Source organism: Balaenoptera acutorostrata, chromosome 9 (assembly GCF_949987535.1).
Source record: "Balaenoptera acutorostrata chromosome 9, mBalAcu1.1, whole genome shotgun sequence".
NCBI lineage: Eukaryota > Metazoa > Chordata > Mammalia > Artiodactyla > Balaenopteridae > Balaenoptera > Balaenoptera acutorostrata.
The window spans coordinates 48112268-48133813 of record NC_080072.1 but is presented as its reverse complement, the minus strand read 5'-3'; the positions used below and the strand labels follow the sequence as shown (position 1 = coordinate 48133813).

At 42.9% G+C, this 21546-nt stretch overlaps 1 protein-coding gene across 8 annotated transcripts in view; it reads right to left on the bottom strand.

Moving 5' to 3' along the window:
• Positions 1-8222: 8222 nt before the first annotated feature.
• Positions 8223-21546, bottom strand: part of SCUBE2 (signal peptide, CUB domain and EGF like domain containing 2) — a 72378-nt gene continuing 59054 nt past the window's right edge. For 2 of the 8 annotated variants that reach the window (XM_057553482.1, XM_057553479.1), the window contains 4 exons: positions 18786-18983; positions 17208-17360; positions 12890-12969; positions 8231-12222 (listed from right to left, as the gene is read on the bottom strand). In XM_057553482.1, the coding sequence (XP_057409465.1) occupies positions 12070-12222; positions 12890-12969; positions 17208-17360; positions 18786-18983 (584 nt within the window). In that variant the 3' untranslated portion in view covers positions 8231-12069. Of the gene's footprint in view, positions 12223-12889; positions 12970-17207; positions 17361-18785; positions 18984-21546 lie in introns of all 8 variants that reach the window. The other 6 variants (XM_057553477.1, XM_057553481.1, XM_057553484.1 and 3 more) reach the window with 5 other exon arrangements.

Genomic DNA, 21546 nt, shown 5'->3' with positions numbered 1-21546 from the left:
ATAAATGTTCTACACCAAGAAAAAGAAAAAAGATCTTGCTATGATTTATGTCAAAGAGTGTTCTTCCTATGTTTTCTAAGAGTTTTATAGTGTCCAGTCTTACATTTAGGTCTCTAATCCATTTTGAGTTTATTTTTGTGTATGGTGTTAGGGAGTGTTCTAATTTCATTCTTTTACATGCAGCTGTCCAGTTTTCCCAGCACCACTTATTGAAGAGACTGTCTTTTCTCCATTGTATAGCCTTGCCTCCTTAGTCATAGATTAGTTGACCATAGGTGCGTGGGTTTATCTCTGGGCTTTCTATCCTGTTCCATTGATCTATATTTCTGGTTTTGTGCCAGTACCATATTGTCTTGATTACTGCAGCTTTGTAGTATAGTCTGAAGTCAGGGAGTCTGATTCCTCCAGCTCCGTTTTTCTTTCTCAAGACTGCTTTGGCTATTCAGGGTCTTTTGTGTCTCCATACAAATTTTAAGATTTTTTGTTCTAGTTCTGTAAAAAATGCCATTGGTAATTTGATAGGGATTGCATTGAATCTGTAGAATGCTTTGGGTAGTATAGTCATTTTCACAATATTGATTCTTCCAATCCAAGGACATGGTATATCTCTCCATCTGTTGGTATCATCTTTAATTTCTTTCATCAGTGTCTTATAGTTTTCTGCATACAGGTCTTTTGTCTCCCTAGGTAGGTTTATTCCTAGGTATTTTATTCTCTTTGTTGCAATGGTAAATGAGAGTGTTTCCTGAATTTCTCTCTCAGATTTTTCATCATTAGTGTATAGGAATGCAAGAGAATTCTGTGCATTAATTTTGTATCCTGCAACTTTACCAAATTCATTGATTAGCTCTAGTAGTTTTCTGGTGGCATCTTTAGGATTCTCTATGTATAGTATCATGTCAGCTGCAAACAGTGACAGTTTTACTTCTTCTTTTCCAATTTGTATTCCTTTTATTTCTTTTTCTTCTCTGATTGCCGTAGCTAGGACTTCCAAAACTATGTTGAATAATAGTGGCGACAGTGGACATCCTTGTCTTGTTCCTGATCTTAGAGGAAATGCTTTCAGTTTTTCACCATTGAGAATGATGTTTGCTGTGGGTTTGTCATATATGGCCTTTATTATGTTGAGGTAGGTTCCCTCTATGCCTACTTTCTGGAGAGTTTTTATCATAAATGGGTGTTGAATTTTGTCAAAAGCTTTTTCTGCATCTATTGAGATGATCATATGGTTTTTATTCTTCAATTTGTTAATATGATGTATCACATTGATTGATTTGCATATATTGAAGAATCCTTGCATCCCTGGGATAAATCCCACTTGATCATGGTGTATGATCCTTTTAATGTGTTGTTGGATTCTGTTTGCTAGTATTCTGTTGAGGATTTTTGCGTCTATATTCATCAGTGATATTGGTCTGTAATTATCTTTTTTTATAGTATCTTTGTCTGGTTTTGGTATCAGGGTGATGGTGGCCTCATAGAATGAGTTTGGGAGTGTTCCTTCCTCTGCAATTTTTTGGAAGAGTTTGAGAAGGATGGGTGTTAGCTCTTCTCTAAATGTTTGATAGAATTCACCTGTGAAGCCATCTGGTCCTGGGCTTTTGTTTGTTGGAAGATTTTTAATCACAGTTTCAACTTCATTACTTGTGATTGGTCTGTTCATATTTTCTATTTCTTCCTGGTTCAGTCTTGGAAGGTTATAACTTTCTAAGAATTTGTCCATTTCTTCCAGGTTGCCCATTTTATTGGCATAGAGTTGCTTGTAGTAGTCTCTTAGGATGCTTTGTATTTCTGCGGTGTCTGTTGTAACTCTTCTTTTCCATTTCTAATTTTTAAATAACTGTTTCATTGAGACATAATTCATATACCATACAATTTACCACTTAAAGAGTAGAATTCAATGTTTTTTAATATATTCACAGAGCTGGGCAACCATCACTACAATCAATTTTAGAACATATTCATCATCCCAAAAGAAACTATGTACCCATTTCTTTTGGGCAGTCATTCCCCATTTCCTCCTAAACTCTCCAGCCCTAGGCAACCTGTCATCTACAGGTTCTGTCTCTATGGATTTGTTACATTCCATATAACTAGAATTGTACAATATATGGTCTTTTGTGACTGGCTTCTTTCACTTAGCATGTTTTCAAGGTTCATCTATGTTATAGCATGCATCAGTACTTCATTTCTTTTTATGTCAAATACTACTCCATTTTATGGATTTCTCACATTTCGTTTATCCATTCAACAAATGATGGGCATTTAAGTTGTTTCCACCTTTTGGCTATCATGACTAATGCTGCTGTGAACTTTTGTGTACATGTTTTTGTATGGACATACGTTTTCATTTCTCTTGGAGTGGAATTGCTAGGTTACATGGTAAGTCTATGTTTAAACTGTTGAAGAACTAACAAACTGTTTTCCAGAGTGGCTGCTCCACTTACATCCCTACCAGCAATATATGAGGCTTCCAGCGTCTCCGCATCCTCACCTATGCTTGTCTCTTTGATTATAGCCATCCTAGTGGGTGTAAAATGATGTCTCATTGTGGTTTTGATTTGCATTTCCCTGATGACTAAAGATGTTGAGCATCTTTTTCATGTGCTTATTGGCCATTTGTTTATCTTCTTTAGAAAAATATCTATTCAGATCATTTTCTCACTTCTGAACTGCGTTATCTATTATTGAGTTGTAAGAGTTTTTAATATATTCTAACTCTAAGTCTCTCGTCGGATATATGATTTGCAAATTTTTCCCCATTCTATGGGCTGCCTTTTCACTTTCTTGATGGTGTCCTTTGAAACACAAAAGTTTTTAATTTCTTTGGTGTGAAAGTTATTTCCCTTCCCTTTTAAAAAATGGAGTATTTCTCATTTTGTGTTTATCCAGTTTTCTTGTATTGATATTGAGGTTACGCATTCTTGGTCTGAGTACTGTGTAGGTGATGTTATGTTCCTCTCAGGGTATCACATCTGGAGCCACATGTTGTCCATCTGTCTTTTATAGAAGATGTTAATTTTGATCATCTCATCAAGGTATTGCTTGATTTCTTTACTGTACAATTACTGGCTTTTTTTTCCCCTCTCCCATTCATGTTCTTTAAAAAAGCAGTGGGAGTTCTTTTCCCAATGGTGTAACAAAATTCTTTAATAAAACTTATAAAAATGAATATTTAAGAATAGTTTTTTCAGCTTGAATTGTTTTCCTTTTCCACTCCCAAAGAAAATACAAAATTATCAGCACCCACACACATATACACTCAAAACTATAGTGATATTCTCTACACAGAACTACTTTAGAGTTTAAATGCATGTAATACTTTTGCAAGTATTGTGAGTTTGGTATGTTTTGAAAAGAGTAATTTCATTTTTGGGTGTCAGGAAATGGGTTTTCTCAAAGTCCATTGCCGGCAATGAGCAGGCCTAATAATACTGGCACAGAGCATTAACTGTACATCTTATTAACAGTGAGGTGAATAACTTTGAATAAATTTTAGAGAAATAAAAAAATAACTGGGATTGGAAGTTTGGGATTGGCATGTACACATTACTATATTTAAAATAAATAACCAATAAGGACCTACAGTATAGCACAGGGAACTCTGCTCAATACTCTGTAATAACCTAAATGGGAAAAGAATCTGAAAAGAATAGATACATGTATATGTATAACTGAAAAAAAAAAGAATTTTCAAGTTTATCAGTTACGCTGCAGTGACGCAATGAAGACTTGCTTTTTGGTTCTGCCGCATGTTGTTTGAAGGTGGGCAGGAGGCACCACTCTACTCCATCCTCAATATGGAAAAGAGAGTGTGGTGAAGCACATGCTGTTTTCTCAAAATGTCAATCTAGAAGGGACCCAAGCCTCTCTTGGGTGACCAAGAGTGACACACATTTCATTGCCCAAAATGAGTCCCATGGACACATTCAATTTTTTTTTTGGTTGTGCGGCATGCTGAATCTTAGTTCCCCGACCAGGGATCAAACCCACGCCCCCTGCAGTGGAAGCACGGAGTCTTAACCACTGGACCGCCAGGGAAGTCCCTGAATGCATTCAGTTTCAAACTCAATGAAAGTGCAATAGCATGGCAGGATCGATGTGGAATACTTGTGAAAAAACATACATCTTCTATTGAATATATAAAAATGTTGAAATATACGAAAAAATAAATGTCAGTGATATAAGGGATCCATAAGGAATGTCAAAAAAAAAAAGTAAACACAGGATAGACTCTCAAGCAGGTATTTCACATACCATAAAGATCGCTTCAAACTAAGGAAAACCATAACGGAATAAAATTCTGTCTTAAGTCAAAAAAAAAAAGATGAAATTCTCTCTTTTCAGACTGTCTACACTCCACTAGCACATTTCGCTTTGAATTCTGTGCTCTTTGAGGCACATGATGGTCAGACCCACCTTGGCCAGGCCTATGTCCTCCTGTCTCATCAGGGACTTGTCCCACTGACCACAAGCCTCATGCAAATTACTCATTTTTGGAACCTGAATTCACACCCTGACAAAGTGAGTGTGTTCATTGGCCTTACCTGCCTATGGCCCTGAGCACTGCCTCTCTGGGGTCAAAGGTTGGACTTCGTCATGCTGGAAACATCAAACCTGAGATGAGCAGCTCTGAAGAATGTGTGACTCTGAGCTCAGCAAGGAGATGTATTGCCATCTTCACACATCAGAGGCTGAGGACTGGAAATAAGGAAAGATGATGGATTGACAGGTCTCTGTATATGGGTGCTGTTTCTGATCTGAGAGAGATAGTCTTAGGAGATTGGAAGAACACACTTCTCCTTTCCAGCTCAGGAGGATAGGGGTTTTCAGAAGGTCCTGTGGAAGAACCCAAGTCAGGCATTATGGCCTTTCATTCCTACTTCAAGCTCCAATTCTTCTGGCCCTAGAACACATCCTACTAGAAAGCCTGAAACTAAAGGATTCTCTATTTCAGTGAAATGGGAGAAACTAGCAGAGTACGAACCCATTTTTAAAATGTATCTTGGATTTAACTTCTCTAGTCTGAAGTGGTGGAAGATGACAATGATGATGATAGTTAACATTTATTGAGCCCATACTACATTCCAGGTAGTTTTCTAAGAGTTTTCCATGTGTGAACTCATTTATTCTCACAACAACCCTATCCAGTAAGTACTATCTTTTTCTTTATTTTACTATATGAGGAAACTGAGGCACAGAGAGGTCAAGTAACTTGTGCAAGGTCACACAGCTATTAAGTGGCAGAGCTGGGATACAAATCCAGGTACTGCAAAGGACATAATGGGAGTCTTGGAGAAAATGAACATTATGAAACATAAATCTTTGAGAAATCTTTCACTAACATAAACAGAAAGAATGCATTCTCAGAAAAGTACATTAGGAATACTGAGAGGGGGAATATTGGGTGAGTCATGCTGCTTGAGTCCCCTTAGTTCCTCGTTGGAAACCCCGAGTGAGGGTTTACCAAGCCTCTTATAGTTGCACCCACATCACTCAAAACTTCAGCTTTGGTGCCTGATGTGGCTGCTAAAAGCTGCCTTCCTCAAGCCAAGTCACCTGGACCTAACATTGGGATTCTGAGCACATATTTTTCCTTTGCCACCATTACCATCTGGCTATACTGTCCACAGTTTTATGCAATGGACAGGCATCATTTACTGCAGCTGCACTGGCACTGTGTAACGATGACCAGTTTGTGGTCACGCACAGTGAGTTACACACAAGGCTGCAGAGGGCTGAGCCCAACAGGCCCGGCCAGGGTTCACCACAAGCTCACACTCTTTACCACCACACTCTTCTGCTGGCCATGAGTGTGTCAGTCACACATTGCTGGGTCTATCCTCCCTGGGGCATTGGTTCCATTTTCTGCTCAGAAACTATTATTTTTTTTTCAACCACACAGTGTGTATAATAAGGCAAACATAGCACCAAAGCTCAGATTTGAGGTAGGTTTGTATTTCTGCTTTTTGCGCTGCACAAGGAAAAGACAGAAAACTCCAAACTATGCCTCAAAGTTATCCTTCAGTCCTAGGATAAAATATAGGATCAGAAGACACTCCAAGTCAGTGGGGTGTGTTAGCTCTTGAAACGACACGTGGTGAAAATTACACAAGATTACAATTTGCGACTGAGTGTTCCCCCTCATTCTTTTTTTTTTTTTTTAATTTATTTTTGGCTGTGTTGGGTCTTCGTTGCTGTGTGTGGGCTTTCTATAGTTGCCGCGAGTGGGGTCTACTCTTCGTTGCGGTGCATGGGCTTTTCATTGCAGTGGCTTCTCTTGTTGTGGAGCACGGGCTCTAGGTGTGCAGGCTTCAGTAGTTGTGGCTCGCGGGCTCTAGAGCACAGGCTCAGTAGTTGTGGTGCACAGGCTTAGTTGCTCCGCGGCATGTGGGATCTTCCTGGACCAGGGCTCGAACCTGTGTCCCATGCATTGGCAGGTGGATTCTTAACCACTGCGCCACCAGGGAAGCCCCCCCCCCCCATTCTTTCAAGTCCGTTTTCCTCCTGTCTCAGGAATATGTATCCAGACTAGCATGGTGCCGAGACCATAACAATGAATGAATGAATGTGGGGTGTGTGTGTGTGTGTGTGTGTGTGTGTGTCTCTTTGGACATGGATGTGATTCAGAGAATTGTTGATAGTTTGAAAGGACCTGAAGATCAATGACTTCTCACCTGGTCATTAGTCATTAGGCCAGGCAGAGGGAAGGAAAAGATCTAAACAGATACATTCCGAGGGCTGTTTGAAACAACATGCAATCAGTTGTCAAACCACAGCCCTAGTCCCCAACATCCCATTGGTAACATTTTGTCTTGAATTATGAGCATTTAAGCTCCAAGGTCACTTAAGCTCCAAGGCAGTGGGATGACTGAAACACAGGTGGATTCCATTTACAACCACTAGGTGGCATCTGTTCTAGGAATTGCAAAATGGCTTGTTCACAAGCTGGAGCTTTGGTCAGCCTGGTCTGAGCCAAACTGTCAAGTTCCTGCTGGGTGGGTAGAGGAACTTGCCAGGGCCAGTGCTGCCAGGCTTGGTTTAAGGAGCCAGTGCCCTGGGAGGGGGCTGGATTCATGATTCCAATGATGAGCTCACCCTATCTAGAGTAGCAGCTCCCTCCCACCACCTCCTCATACTCTTATCTTTTCACCCTTTTTAATTTTCTTTATAGCAGTTATCACACTTGACTTTACTATATGTTTGTTTATTTTCTGTCTCCCCCCACTAGAATCTAAACTCCACAAGAGCATTTTGCTAATTACAGGATCACCAGTTCCTGAATACCTAGCACTTTGTAAGCCCTCAGTAAATATGTTGTATAAATGAATGAATGAGCAAACACATAACAAAGAATTATTAGTAACTAAGGTCTGTAGTCCATTCCCCTAATGAGATACTCTGAAAACCAAGCAATGCTGAGTTAAGATCATTGTTTATAGTAGGTGGGTTTAATTTGTATCCCTTTTATTCAGCTAGAGCAACCTGCCTGTGAATGAGTGGTTTCACTTTCTAAATCTATTTCAATCCTACTGTGTTCTCTGGAAAGTAATCCCTGCTGAGTAGTTATGTCTTTAGAGCTGTCAATCACAGGAGCAGCCTTGCTGGGCCATCAGGCCCCTGCTGTTGGTCTCCTGTAGGCTGATCAGGACTGCCTGAAGGGAGAAGGAAGCAGGTACCACAAATATCCAGGACACCCCTGAGCTGGGTTCACAAGCCCCTGGAGTAGAAGATGACACAGGGAGGAAGCCTCTCCAAGGCTTCTAATTTCCTGTGGATGGGCTCCTAGTGGCAACGCCCAGGACCTGGATTTGGAGGCAGCTGATGGCTTGCCTAGCAAGAAGGCCACAGGTAACAAGGCTCCCTTGACTTGGTGAGGAACTGCTTTACTCCAGCCTCACCTAATCCATGTGCCTCCCAAATACTGACTAAGAGTGATGTAGACTTGGGTAAGGCTCCTGGGACCCATCCTCCTGCGTGAAAAGAAGCAGAGATACTGACAGCCCCAGTAAGAGGCATGTCTTCTGAGTTGAGGAGGAGATCGAGGGGCACAGGAGGGAGCCCAGGGTTTCCCGGTGCACAGGCCCACTGGCTGCAGCGGTCTGCAGTCGTGGGCAGCAGGCAGCAGCCCTGGTGCATCTTCCTGCAGAGATCCATAATTCCTTGCTCTGTGTGGTGCAGCTGCTGCCTTTCCCAAGATTCCACATGACAATTATACAATCACCTGCAAACCTAAATCCAGTGAGTGTCTACAGATGACACACTCAACAGCTCAGAGAATGATTCAGAGGAAGCAATTTTCCAAAGTGAAGATAATCATCTGTTAGTGTGAAAAGGCAAGCACTCTTTTATTAGCATTGGAAGCTCAAGGGAAACGTGGCTAAAGCCATAAAAGCAGCACTTCAGTAAATGGCTCAAGAACAATATCCACAGCTGGAGGGAAGGACGTGTACAGATTCCTCTCCCACTCAGAGTTCTACCACAAAACTTGTTCTCGTGGAAGGAAGGCAAAGCTCAGCTCTGACCTCTTCCTGTTTACTTCATCAACAGCTCCTATAAGTTCTGTCCCTGTGGCCACACAGGGAACCCCAGAATTCAGAGTTGACTGGTCTTTTATCTACATACTTTTCCCAGGTGACCTCAACCTGTCTCATTCTTTATTCTGTGACATTAAAATTAATATTCCAGCCCTGAGCGCTCCTGGGACTTCATAGAACCAGTTGCCTATTTGAACTCTTTATTTGGATACCTAATAGACATGCCATACTTAGAATGGCCAAAATTAAACTCTTGATCTTCTCTTCTTTTCCAGTGTCTTATTATTGCATAAGAAAGCACCCAAAGCCTAGTGACTAAAACAACAATAATCATTGATTTTGCTCACAAGTCTGTCATTTTGGTACGGCTCAACGGGTACTGCTCAGTGAAGCATCAGCTGGAGAATCCATTTCTAAGGTGAGCTGGCAAGTTTTACCAGCTGTCACCCGGGAGTCAGCTGGGCTGTGGGGGGGGTGGGGAGGGCTTGGTTTCTCTTCACGAGCTGCTGTGGCTTCCTCAAGGCATGGTGACTGAAGTCCCAGTGAGTTTCCCAAGAAGACAAAGTGGAAATTGCCAGTATCTTAAGTCCTGGGCCCAGGAACTAGTAAAATGTTACTTCTGCCATATAAGATTGGTTAATCAGTCACAGATCCCAGGTTCAAGGGGAGGGGCAAAAGGCCCCCAACTTTGCATGGAAGGAGCATCAAAGAATTTGTAGGCAGGTTTTTAGATTGTCACATGTCCCAAACCTGCTCCCCCTGCAGTCTTCTCCATCTACCAGTTATTCAGACAACTAGGGGTCACCTTCAGTTGCTGTCTTTCCCTTCCCCTTCCACCCAATCATCAGCAAGTTCTGGTGACTCTCTCCTAAAACATGTCCAGAATCCTTCTGTTCTCTCCTCTCCACTACTCCCGCCTTACCCAGACAACCTCATCTCTCACTGGATGGCTGCTTGGTTGGTTGCAGTAGTTTGTTAACTGCTCTCTGCCTCCGTTCCTGCTTTCTAAAACCTATTCTTCATACAGTAACCAGAGCTATCTTTTAAAAACATAAATCAGATCACCCCACTTTTCTGTTTAAACCCCCTCCAAAAGCTTCACGACACATTTAGAATTAAACCCACACCCCTCATTCTGAATTCCAAAGCCCAGTGTGCTCTGGCCCCTGTCCAGTTCCCTGGCCTCATCTCATACCACTTGCCTTCTCACTAGTCTGTGATCCACACACATGCTTGTTGCTGGCTGATAGACTTTGCACCTGGCTTTCCTCTATCTGGAATGTTCTTCCCCCTGATTTGTCCAAGGCTGGTTCCTTCTTGCCATTTATTTTTCAGTTGAAATACCGTTTACCTAGAGAAACCTCCACAATTCCCAAACCTAAAGAAGCCACACCATCATCAGTTATATTAACCTATTTTAATTTTCAACATAGCACTTACTATTAGCTGATACTTTCCGTGTTGATTTGTTCATTGTCTCCTCCCTCTAAAATGACAAGACCTTCTCTGTCCTGTCACTGTGCATCTCTAGGACCTAGAACAGTGCCTGGCAAAGAGCAGATGTTTGATAACTATTTATGGATTTAATAGGTAGCAACAGTAGCCCCTGCCACCCAGTCTTCCAACGGGACCACAGAGTCTCTCAGAGTGGTTGATGGGTATAGAGAGGAAGCTTCAGGAGGGCCTCAGTGGCTCATGCATGGCCCAGCTCCTGGAGGATGCTTCACAGAGACCAGGTTTATGCAGCCTCCTTCCAACCCCCAGTGTACTGCCATCCCTAGCCTTCTTGTGAAACCAGCAATACAGAATCAGACAGTCCTAAGGACAAAGTTACTAACATGCTTGGACGGGGTGGCGCAGTTCTGCTGCCATCGGTCAGGTCATTAACTCACGTTATATTACATTTGAATTTTCATCTTAGGGTCAGACTCAGAAATGTAGGCCAAGTTCCGGCATCACCAATTCCAAGTACTTGTATTAATGATTATTTTTTAAAATGAAGATGCTCAAATTTTTGAAGAGAGACTTAGAAATGGGTATTTAGGACCATCTAAATAAATGTTTTAAAGTTTGATTAGGGCTTTTAAAAACTCAATGTTATTAATAGGTTAAAAAACAAAACACTGAGGTGAAAAGGGAATTCAACAATAAATGAAATGATCTTTGTTTTCTTCAAAACTATTTGTTAATCTTTTTGGGTTTTTTTGGTACTTTGGTGTAGAGAATTGATTGTGTGCAGAGTTAGTTTGCTACTGAAATAAAACACTATGGTTGTGTGTAGTCAGCCCATTCATTAGGGAAATGGCAGCTTGTTTGACAGAAGTCTTTTTTATTCACTGTAATGAGATTTTTGCCTGTGGATTTCAATTTTTAAAAATTCAATAATATTGAAAAATCAAATTCCTGTGGGAGAAAGTGACTGTGAGGTCCCACTGTGCCGAGAGAAAGTGAGATGATTCTGCGGTACTGAGAGGCCGGGATTTGTGTGCTTCCGGCAGTGGGTGACCATTAAGGGCCTGAGACCACCCTGAGCCGTGCAGCCCGTGCCCTTGGACCCCAGTCAGGCTCTGAGCTTGGCGAGGGGAAGGAAGGCAAACATGACAGGCTGGTCTGTACCACGTCGCACCTGGACCTCGCATGCCCTGTGCTGGGAAGCCCACGGAGGAAGGAGAACCCTTGGCGGTATTGACTCGGGGTGTGTGAAATCTCCTTTTCATGATGGATGGATTCTCATCCATCGAGGAGATCACATCCTGTCTGAAGTCTCCAGGCTCTACCGCAGCACCCAGAAGAGTGGTGCCCTGAAGGCACAGCTGAAGGTGTAAGACAAGCACTGTGCATTTGCTCTGAGGTGGAAACTGGCAACAGGGAAGGTCATCGATAGGTCTACATTATGATGTCTGTGGAAGTGCTTAGTTTCTACCTTTTTATTTCTAATTCTTTCTGCTGTAAGTAATTTTTAGTGATCACTGCTTAGGACTCAAGCTTCTGGGATCAAACTTAGGTCACACAGGCTGGAGAAGGCGGTGGAGTCACCGAGTCCTCCCAGGTCCCGGGTGGGTAGATGACGCCTGGAGGACTCTCCCTCCCTTCCTCCCCTCTTTCCTGCTCTGCCTGGTTGGAGCCGACACCTGAATGCAGAGGGCTCCCTTAGGGAGGGCTATGCTGGAAGAAGCTGAAGTCTCAGACAAGGCAGCCCCCCTCAAGGAGGAGTGAGGACCAAGAAGGACACGTGAGTCTCACCTGAGCTGACTGAAGTCCAGCTCGGCCAGCCCTTGACATATCCAAGACATGTGCCCACAGCAATGAGAAGCGAGTAAGACTCAAAGCCATTCTCAGTCCACATCCACAATGCTGGGAAAGAAAAACCAAGTTCAATTTACCAAAATATCTGTATTATCTATAAAAATTGAACTCTAACCAGCCACTGCTACTAGAGGCAGCGTTATCCGGCTATGCTGGCTGCAGAAGCAGATCGCTGTGTTCCACCAGCCCACAGCCCAGTGCTGTGCTGAGTGGCACGTGGGCAGGCTCATTTGTAAGGCCTCAGAAACCTGGACACTTTGGAACGGAGCAATCGGATGAAGGATCTTGGAAACATTTCCCGGGACTCCTGGGCCGTGTACTTGAAATAGTTCTGGGGGTGGGCCAGAACGTCAAACAGAGCCTTGATCAGTTTCTTATCCTGAAAAGAACAGAATTTTGTTACTGGGCCAAAATATTTTAACATTATGACATTTTGCCAATGGAACTATAATGTCCCACTGTTAGGCGGTAGGTCGATCAGCAGAAAAACACTTTGTGAAAATTGTTTCCTCTGATTTTTATCTTTTTTCCCCCAATTTTTGTTTCCTAAATATCTATAAAGAGCACATATTACTTTTATTTTAAAAATTTAATATGTAAAAAATTGTTTTTCTAAACCACGTGATAACTTTGGAATTTGGGGAATATTTATTGCGTTAGTGATATGGCAAGTGTTTATTTATACTTATAAGTATCTAAAATTTGGTGGACTTCAGGCTTGAAGGATGAGCAAGGAGCCAAGAATCTTCAACTATTTGGAGAATGAGCATGGAAACATGAGTTGCCGCTGGCTTGGATTTCTGATAAACAAGTTTCCCACTGCTCCTCCACACATTTCCAAATTAAAAAATACAACTTTATTTGACAACACTACAAATGGCTCCTTGAGTTTTTTTTTTTTAAAAACTAAGTCTGGTGAAGATATAAAACTGACCTCAGCCCAGAGCAGGCTCAGTGTCTGAAAGGTAGCAAGAGGAAACCCTTCCTTGGTGGTGCTTGGCGAGCCCTGTGGGTGACTGCCATGGCCCCCTCGGGTACATACTCACCTTAAGTATTTCCTGATGGTTCTCTGATGCGTAGAGCCTGCCATCTCGAACTATGTCTTCAATGAGTTCCTGGTAGTCCTCTGTTTGAATAAAGGACATATTTTGCATTTGTATGGTTTAGTTCTTTCCAAGCTGACTCTTTCATTTTTCAAATAAGGTTCTGAGAAATGCCCCTTCTGTAGCTGCCAGCAGAACAATGACCCCTCTGATACTAAGCAGGCAATCAGAGAGGACTTCCACGGACTCACCCACCACCTCCTCTCACCCACCAGCATCTGCACCCATCTCTCCTCTTCCTCCCTCAGATGAACCTCTGTACATCCAGCCAAGACCCATCCCTCCACTTTGCTTACCAGCTCCATCTTCTCTCACCAAATCAAGGACGTTGTTCCACTAGTTCTGCCCTTCCTTTCCTACGTGATGAAGTTTTCTCTCTGCTGGTCTTTCACATCAGCATGCAAACATGCTGTTGTGTCTCCAATTTTTTTTAAAAAAAACCCTCTCTAGACCTCATTTCTCCCTCCAGCTTCCATCCCACGTCTCTGCTCCCCTTTGTAGCAAAACTCCTTGAAAGAATTGTCAGCACTCACTATCTCCAATTCGATTCCTTTCCTTCTCTCTCACACCCATTCCAGTCAACTCTGGCCCCCACCACTCCTCCAAAACTGCTTGTCGGGGTCACCAGTGACCTTCATGCTGCTCAACTCTTAGCCCTCATCTTCCTTGAGGCATCAGTAGCATTTCAAAGTCTAGCCTATTTCCTACAGTCATAATTCAAATCAAGCATATGCAAAACACAATCGTTTTTAAATTCCAGGCAGAAAAGAATGCCTCTTTGTATGCATATCATGTGCAACAAATCCAAACAAATCATAAGAACATCACTGGAACTGTGTGGGAGAAAAAGTTTCTCCTGGTCAAGTGATGGGAAATGGAAATTCATAGGATAATACTCGTAATTACTAATTTAATACATGTACAATATCGCTGGTCCTCTATTCATGTGGTTTCTTTCTTCTTATCCTTTCATTTTCGTGAATACAAAATCTATAAAATATGAATAAGGGTACCATTTTTTTTTTTAATCTTGAATTCCTCTGCTGCAGAGTCTCTACCTCAGAGAATTAGCTCCTTTTGATGAGGAGTTCACCATTAGGAATGCCTGTCACTGTTCTAGAGAGCTGTTTGCCACTATCCCAAATGCTTACAAACCACCGTCTTTTTAAAAAATCTTTCCTCTGCTTTTAAGAACTACAGTGTCGGGCTCCCCAGTGTCGGGCACAGTGGTTAAGAATCCGCCTGCCAATGCAGGAGACATGAGTTCAAGCCCTGGTCCGGGAAGATCCCACATGCTGCGGAGCAACTAAGCCCATGCGCCGCAACTATTGAGCCTGCACTCTAGAGCCCGCGAGCCACAACTACTGAGCCTGCGTGCCACAACTACTGAAGCCCGTGCGCCTAGAGCCTGTGCTCCGCAACAAGAGAAGCCACCGCAATGAGAAGCCTGCACGCCATAACAAAGAGTAGCCCCGGCTCACCGCAACTAGAGAAAAGCCTGCATGCAGCAACGAAGACCCAGTGTAGCCAAAACTAAATAAATAAATAAATTAAAAAAAAGAAAGAACTACTGTGTCTCCTCACTTGCTCCAACTGTCATGAGAAAAGCACTCCAGTGTTGTAGGTAAGAACTCAGGAGTCCCAAAGACCCCTGCAACTTTGTCCTGCTGTGCTCTCAGAGTGGCCTTATCTGTAAAATCTCCTAGGAGAGTCGTGTCCACTGTATGGGTGGCTGTGAGGAATGTGCCCTGTCAAGGGCACTTGGCATATGCCTGGTCCTCATAAGCTCAGCACATGTTGGCCGCAGCTACAGTGCTCCCTGCTCTCCAGGCCAGTGGGCTAGTCTGTAGCAGCCTCAGCTGCCCCTTCTCAATGTGACTGCTATTCTTCTGGGCTTGGAACCAGATATCAAAACTGTCTGAAATATAGGTTGAAAGAAAAAATTAAATAGGCTCTGGGGAAGACCTGAAAGGCTTCTGCACAGCCAAAACAGCAGTTTTCAATTATTTTCTGCTGTGACACTCTTTTTCTTTTTTTTAATTGGGGTTGTGTTAGTTTCTACTGTACAGCGAAGTGGAGTTCCCTGTGCTATACAGCAGGTTCTCATTAGTTATCTATGTTATACATATTAGTGTATATATGTCAATCCCAATCTCCCAATTCATCCCACCCTCACCCTCTCTTCTCCCCTTGGTGTTCATACATTTCAGACACACTCTTGTGGGCCTAACCAGGGTTATATGTCATTTCCCCTGGTTCAAGCTACAACCCTTTATTTGAATTAAAGAAAAAAATCAAGACGTTTTCATGTGTCACAGAGTTGAGAGCAGCCTGACTAAAATGTGTGAACTTTGGTGACATTTGTTCTGGAGTCTCTGTGGCTTTCTGGCTCCTTCCTGATCCTAGATGGGGGAGGTTGTTGGCTGGCTGCCTTTGGGGAGATAAGATGCTCTGAATCCCAGCAGAGCCACCTGGGAGCCATGTGTGTCCACCTAGGAGTCTGATACTAAGGGCCCTTGTCTTAGTGTTTGACATGGTTTCAGGCACCAGGATGATGATTCTAGAGTTTGTCACATGTTAGAAATAAACTATGCGAGGTGTTTTTAGGAACTCCATAGAATATCGTCTTTCCAAAACACCTACTTTTCACACCTGTCTGCCTAAAAACCTTCAGTGGCTCCCTATAAGATTAGGTCCAGGGCTTCCCTGGTGGCGCAGTGGTTGAGAGTCTGCCTGCCAATGCAGGGGACACGGGTTCGAGCCCTGGTCTGGGAAGATCCCACATGCCACGGAGCAGCTGGGCCCGTGAGCCACAACTGCTGAGCCTGCGCGTCTGGAGCCTGTGCTCTGCAACGGGAGAGGCCGCGATGGAGAGGGGCCCGCGCACCGCGATGAAGAGCGGTCCCCGCACCGCGATGAAGAGTGGCCCCCGCTTGCCGCAACTGGAGAAAGCCCTCGCACGAACCGAAGACCCAATACAGACAAAAAAATAATAAATAAATTAAAAAAAAAAAAAAATGTTCCCCCTCCTAAGCAGATTCTCTGGACACAAAAAAAAAAAAAAAAAAAAAAAAAAAAAGATTAGGTCCACCCTTCTGAGCTTGGCATTCGAGACTCTTCATAGCCTAACCCCACCTGCTTGTAATCTCATCTCTCACTGCTGAGCCCCATGCACCCTACCAACTGGCCAAATCATTAGTCCCCAACACGTCAGGTACTCCATTCTTTGGCCTATGTCATTCCCTTTTCCTGAATGTTCTTCCTCTTATTTATAAGAAAACTTACATATTCTTTCAAGACCCAAATCTCTTGAGACTTTGCTCTATTCTTTCCAAAAACCCATGCAAAATGAATGGCTGCCCCTTTTTCTGTCTCACACAGAGCCTTTTACATGCCCCGTTGTAGCATCTATGACACCATATTCTTTTTTGTCTCTCTGTCACTAACCGTGTTGTCTCCAGCACCTCACCCAATACCTGGCATACTAGATGCTCATTAAATATTTGTGGCATGGATGAATGAATAAGTTCACGATGAACAGATAACTCTTCCCCTGCTAGGTTATGAGGTCCTCCAGGACAAGGTCCAGTTCATTTTGTGTTCCTAGTAGATGTTTGTCACCCAAGTCTCAGAGCGTGGTAGGGCCCCAAGGCTCACACAGGCCACCCCTTCGTTTAACAAGAAGAAAATGAAACCAGAGAAGTCATCTAACTTGCCCAAAGTTACACAGCAAGTTAGTGGCAGAGACAAGACCAGAACTCAGGGCTTTTTCCTCATTCCCTAGGATTCTGTATTTAAAAAGCTGCAATTGTAGTAAGTTAATATTTATTGAGTATTTCCTATGTGCCAGGCACTGCGCCAAGTCCCTTACGGATTATCCTATTGAACTCTCACATTAAGTCTAATGATTATCCTCATTTACACACTGAGAAAATGGAGCCTAGAGATGGTAAGTAACATCCACAAAGTTGCAGAAGAGATTAAACCCAACCTGGCTGATTCCATCGCCCATGTTCTGACCCACAAAGCTATGCTCACTTTTATTTACTTTCTAAACATCTCTTCATCCTTGCAGTCAGTGTCCCCAAATGCCTGTTTAAAACTTGGCACCTGTGAGTCAGCCATGTCCTTTCTCCGTATCCTGCCTGCCTTTCTGAGCATGCGTGCTTGTCAGCAGTCTACCAGCTGGCCCAGGAGTTGATTCTGTTCAAAGCAGAGAACCTTCTTACGCGTGCTGCAGCCTGAGCTTCACAGTGCTTACCATCGTATGTCACATACGGGACCTGGAACCCTCTGGCGCTGTTCCCTTCATTGGACTTAAACTGAATCCACAGCTTCTTGGATCTGGAGGTGAAGGCGATGGGGCGTTCGTAGGTCTGGCAGGTTTCATACGTTGTCACAGAATTGGACGAAGCTGCCAAGGGAAGTTGGAGGGGATGGGGTTCAAGACTCATCACTGAGCCTGCAGACAATGAACACTAATCTTTTCAAATACTCACACCACAAAACAAGTTATGTACAAGGGCTCTTCAGGACCAGCTGAGTCCTCGTAAGGGCCACAGTTGTGATTGTGGGCCCCAGGGAAGGCTAACTGCAAGGCCCATGGCTGGCAAACAGCAGCAGCCCAGGCTGCAGCACTCACTGCAGGAGCTGAGGTCAGGGCCCTCACATTGCAGGGCCAACCTGCTGTAAGCTGGTAATAATCTCCGCCATTCGCTGCATGGTTCCTTAGACCAGGCGGTGTGCTCTGCACTTTATGGACTTTATCTCACTTAACCCCCACCCCCCCAAACCAGAGGAAGTTGGTGCAGTGGTTATCTCACTTACGGAGAAATTAATTACTTGCCCAGGGTCACACAGCCAGTATGTGGAAAAATCAGGATTCAAACCCACACCTGACTTCAGACATTGTAACCACTAATAAGAATGGCAAATACTTATGCAGTAGCCCCATGTGTCATTATTATTCTAAGTGCTTTACAAATAAAAATGCATTTATTCCTCATGATAACCCTATGAGGTAGCAACTATTATTATCCCCATTTTAACAGATGAGCACTCTGAGGCAAAGAAAGTTCCCGAATGTGTTCCCAAGATCACAGAACTAATAAGAGGTGGAGCTGGGATTCAGATCCAGGCAGAGCCCCCTCATGACACTGTCTCTAAGCTGCACTGATGACAGTATCCTTTTATGGACACTGGGTCATGCATCAGGATGGGAGGCGGGTCCCTCCTGGCTGGACCATGCCCTTGGTCTTGGTCAGTCCCTAAGCCATGAGTTGCTTCCCAGGGTGAGGCAAGTGTCTGGGGTCCTGAAGTCAGCCCTGCATGAGCTTCACTGACACTCTGTGTCCTTATGGAAGAGGGTTCCCAGTGAGCACAGAGGGAAGACTGACCTGCAGGATCGCTTCCTCTAGGGTTCAATAGGAGGCCTCAACCTGTGATTTTTGTCTAAATTTTGTTTTCTTGGCAAACTCCAGAAACTCATGTCCCATCTCTGTTCTAATACGAGGTGGCATTCTAGGCCGGCTTCTCCCATTTAAAGCCAGGCATAACCAACAAGGACCTACTGTATAGAACAGGGAACTATACTCAATATTATGTAATAACCTATAAGGGAAAAAAATCTGAAAAAGAATATATATACATATATATATATATTCACACACACACACACATATATATGACTAATCGCTGTGCTGTACACCTGAAACTTACATGATATTGTAAATCAACTATACTTCAATAAAAAATGTTTTAAATTATAAAGCCAGGCAGCGTGCCATCAGGCTTTCCAGCTGGCCTCAGAAGGGGAGGGGAGCAGACAGGTGAGACGCACCAGTTTTCCGCATCACCAGGTAGTCTCCACAGTCATCCTCTATGGGCAGGAAGATCTCAGGGACCACAATCAAGATGCGGCGCTTGGGGGGTGGGTTGATGGTCCAGGTACATTCTGTGTTGGCAGGGTAATTGCCTGGGTAGTTTGGGGATTCGATGTATCCAGTGAAATCACCTAGCTCCCCTCCACATCTTCTGTCTGGAAGAGAAAATGCCATGAGTTACAAAGGCACAACACAGCCATCATAATGTGATGGCCAAAAAATAATAATAACAATGATGGCATGGCCAGCCCCCGCTCAGCTGAGGAGAACCCTATTGCCCCTGGAAATGACACCATCGCAGGAATGAGTCTGCCCTGTAGTGCCCACAGCCCCCACTGGGAGCCCAACTACATTAACTTCCCACACAGAGCCCACCCCTCTGGGTTCCCAGGGCATCATTTTCTCATTAACTTGAAGGCATTCAAGGTCAGGGACAGGTGTTTGTGAAACAAAAGGATAACTTTAGTTTTTACTGTTTTGTTTACAAAGTCCAAGTGCCAGGAGAACGCATGGCACAGAACTTGTAGGTCTGTCAAAATAGGGAGAATAGAGCTTACTGCTCAGCAAAGGATATTTGAGCCTTTCCTAGAGATCTTTGATGAAGACATGACAGCCATACTCTTTCACTTTTCTCTCTGGTCAAGACCATGTTTTATTTTTAAGTGGGGAAGAGAATTCCATTCAGCTATCAGTCAGTATAGGTCATGCTGGATACTCACCTCTGGCACCAAAGGCAAGGAGCGTACACACGTGCATATACACACACACACACACACACACACACCCCACCCCACCTCAGCCACACTTCACTCACTGAAGCTCCACTCATCCAACAAATATTCTTTCCCTAAAGGAGCTTAATGTTTAAAACTGTCAGGTGAACCTGTTCAAGAGAAGATGTTGAAGGATTACCTTTGGCCTCTCTAGCTGTAACTGGGATTTATTATTCCCAGTAGGAAAAAAACCCAAAAAAACAAAAAACAGCCTTTCGTTCCTGGAAGAGAAGAGGGAGAGGAGAGAGTCATGGAGTCAAGAAAACTGCCTCCGAGCCTGACCGGCTACCTGAGGAACTGTGCCATGCAGCTCCTAAGGGCCAACCAAGGACCAGGGGTGGGAAGGCAAGGAAACAGATTTCATCTTGATGGGGAAAAGAATCTTCTTACACTGTGAACTTCCCAAGTTTAATCTACCAACAGACTAGGATATTATGAGCGGCAGTAAGCTTCTTATTAAGGCAGGTATTCAAGAAGACACCAAACAAAATGAAAAGACAACCCACAGAATGGGAGAAAATATTTGCAAACGAAGCAACCAATAAGGAATTAATCTCCAAAATATACAAAGAGCTCATGCAGCTCTATATCAAAAAAGCAAACAACCCAATAAAAAAAAATGGGCAGAAGATCTAAACAGATATTTCTCCAAAGAAGACATACAGATGGTCAAAAAGCATATGAAAAGATGCTCAACATCACTAATTATTAGAGAAATGCAAATCAAAACTGATATAATGAAGTATCACCTCACACCGGTCAGAATGGCCTTCATCAAAAAGTCTACAAACAATAAATGCTGGAGAGGGTATGGAGAAAACGGAACCCTCCTACACTGTGGTGAGAATGTAAATTAGTACAACCACTATGGAGAACAGTATGAAGGTTCCTTAAAAAACTAAAAATAGAACTATAATATGATCCAGCAATCCCACTCCTGGGCATATATCCAGACAAAACCATATTTCAAAAAGATACACAGACCCCAATGTTCACTGTAGCACTGTTTACAATAGCCAAGACATGGAAGTAACCTAAATGTCTATCAACAGAGGAATGGATAAAGAAGATGTGGTGTGTGTGTGTATGTGTGTCTGTGTGTGTGTGTGTAATATAATGGAATATTACTCAGCCATAAAAAAGAATGAAATAATGCCATGTGCAGCAACATGGATAGAACTAGAGATTATCACACTAAGTGAAGTAAGTCAGACAGAGAAAGACAAACATCATATGATATCACTTATATGTGGAATCTAAAAAAAAATGATACAAATGAAGTTATTTGCAAAACAGAAACAGACTCACGGACTTTGAAAACAAACTTATGGTTACCAAAGGGGAAACATGGGGGGAGGGATAAATTAGGAGTTTGCGATTGACATATACATGCTACTATATATAAAATAGATAATCAACAAGGACCTACTGTATAGCACAGGGAACTTTACTCAATACTCTGTAATAACCTATATGGGAAAAGAATCTGAAAAAGAATGGATATATGTATATGTATAACTGAATCACTTTGCTGTACACCTGAAACTAACAAAACATTGTAAAGCAACTATACTCCAATATAAAATTTAAAAATTAAGTTAGCAGAAGGAAAGAAATCATAAAGATCAGACCAGAAATAAATGAAAAAGAAATGAAGAAAACAATAGCAAAGATCAATAAAACTAAAAGCTGGTTCTTTGAGAAGATAAACAAAATTGATAAACCATTAGCCACACTCATCAAGAAAAAAAGGGAGAAGACTCAAATCAATAGAATTAGAAATGAAAAAGGAGAAGTTACAACTGACACTGCAGAAATACAAAGGATCATGAGAGATTACTACAAGCAACTCTATGCCAATAAAATGGACAATCTGAAAGAAATGGACAGATTCTTAGAAAAGCACAATCTTCCGAGACTGAACCAGGAAGAAATAGAAAATATA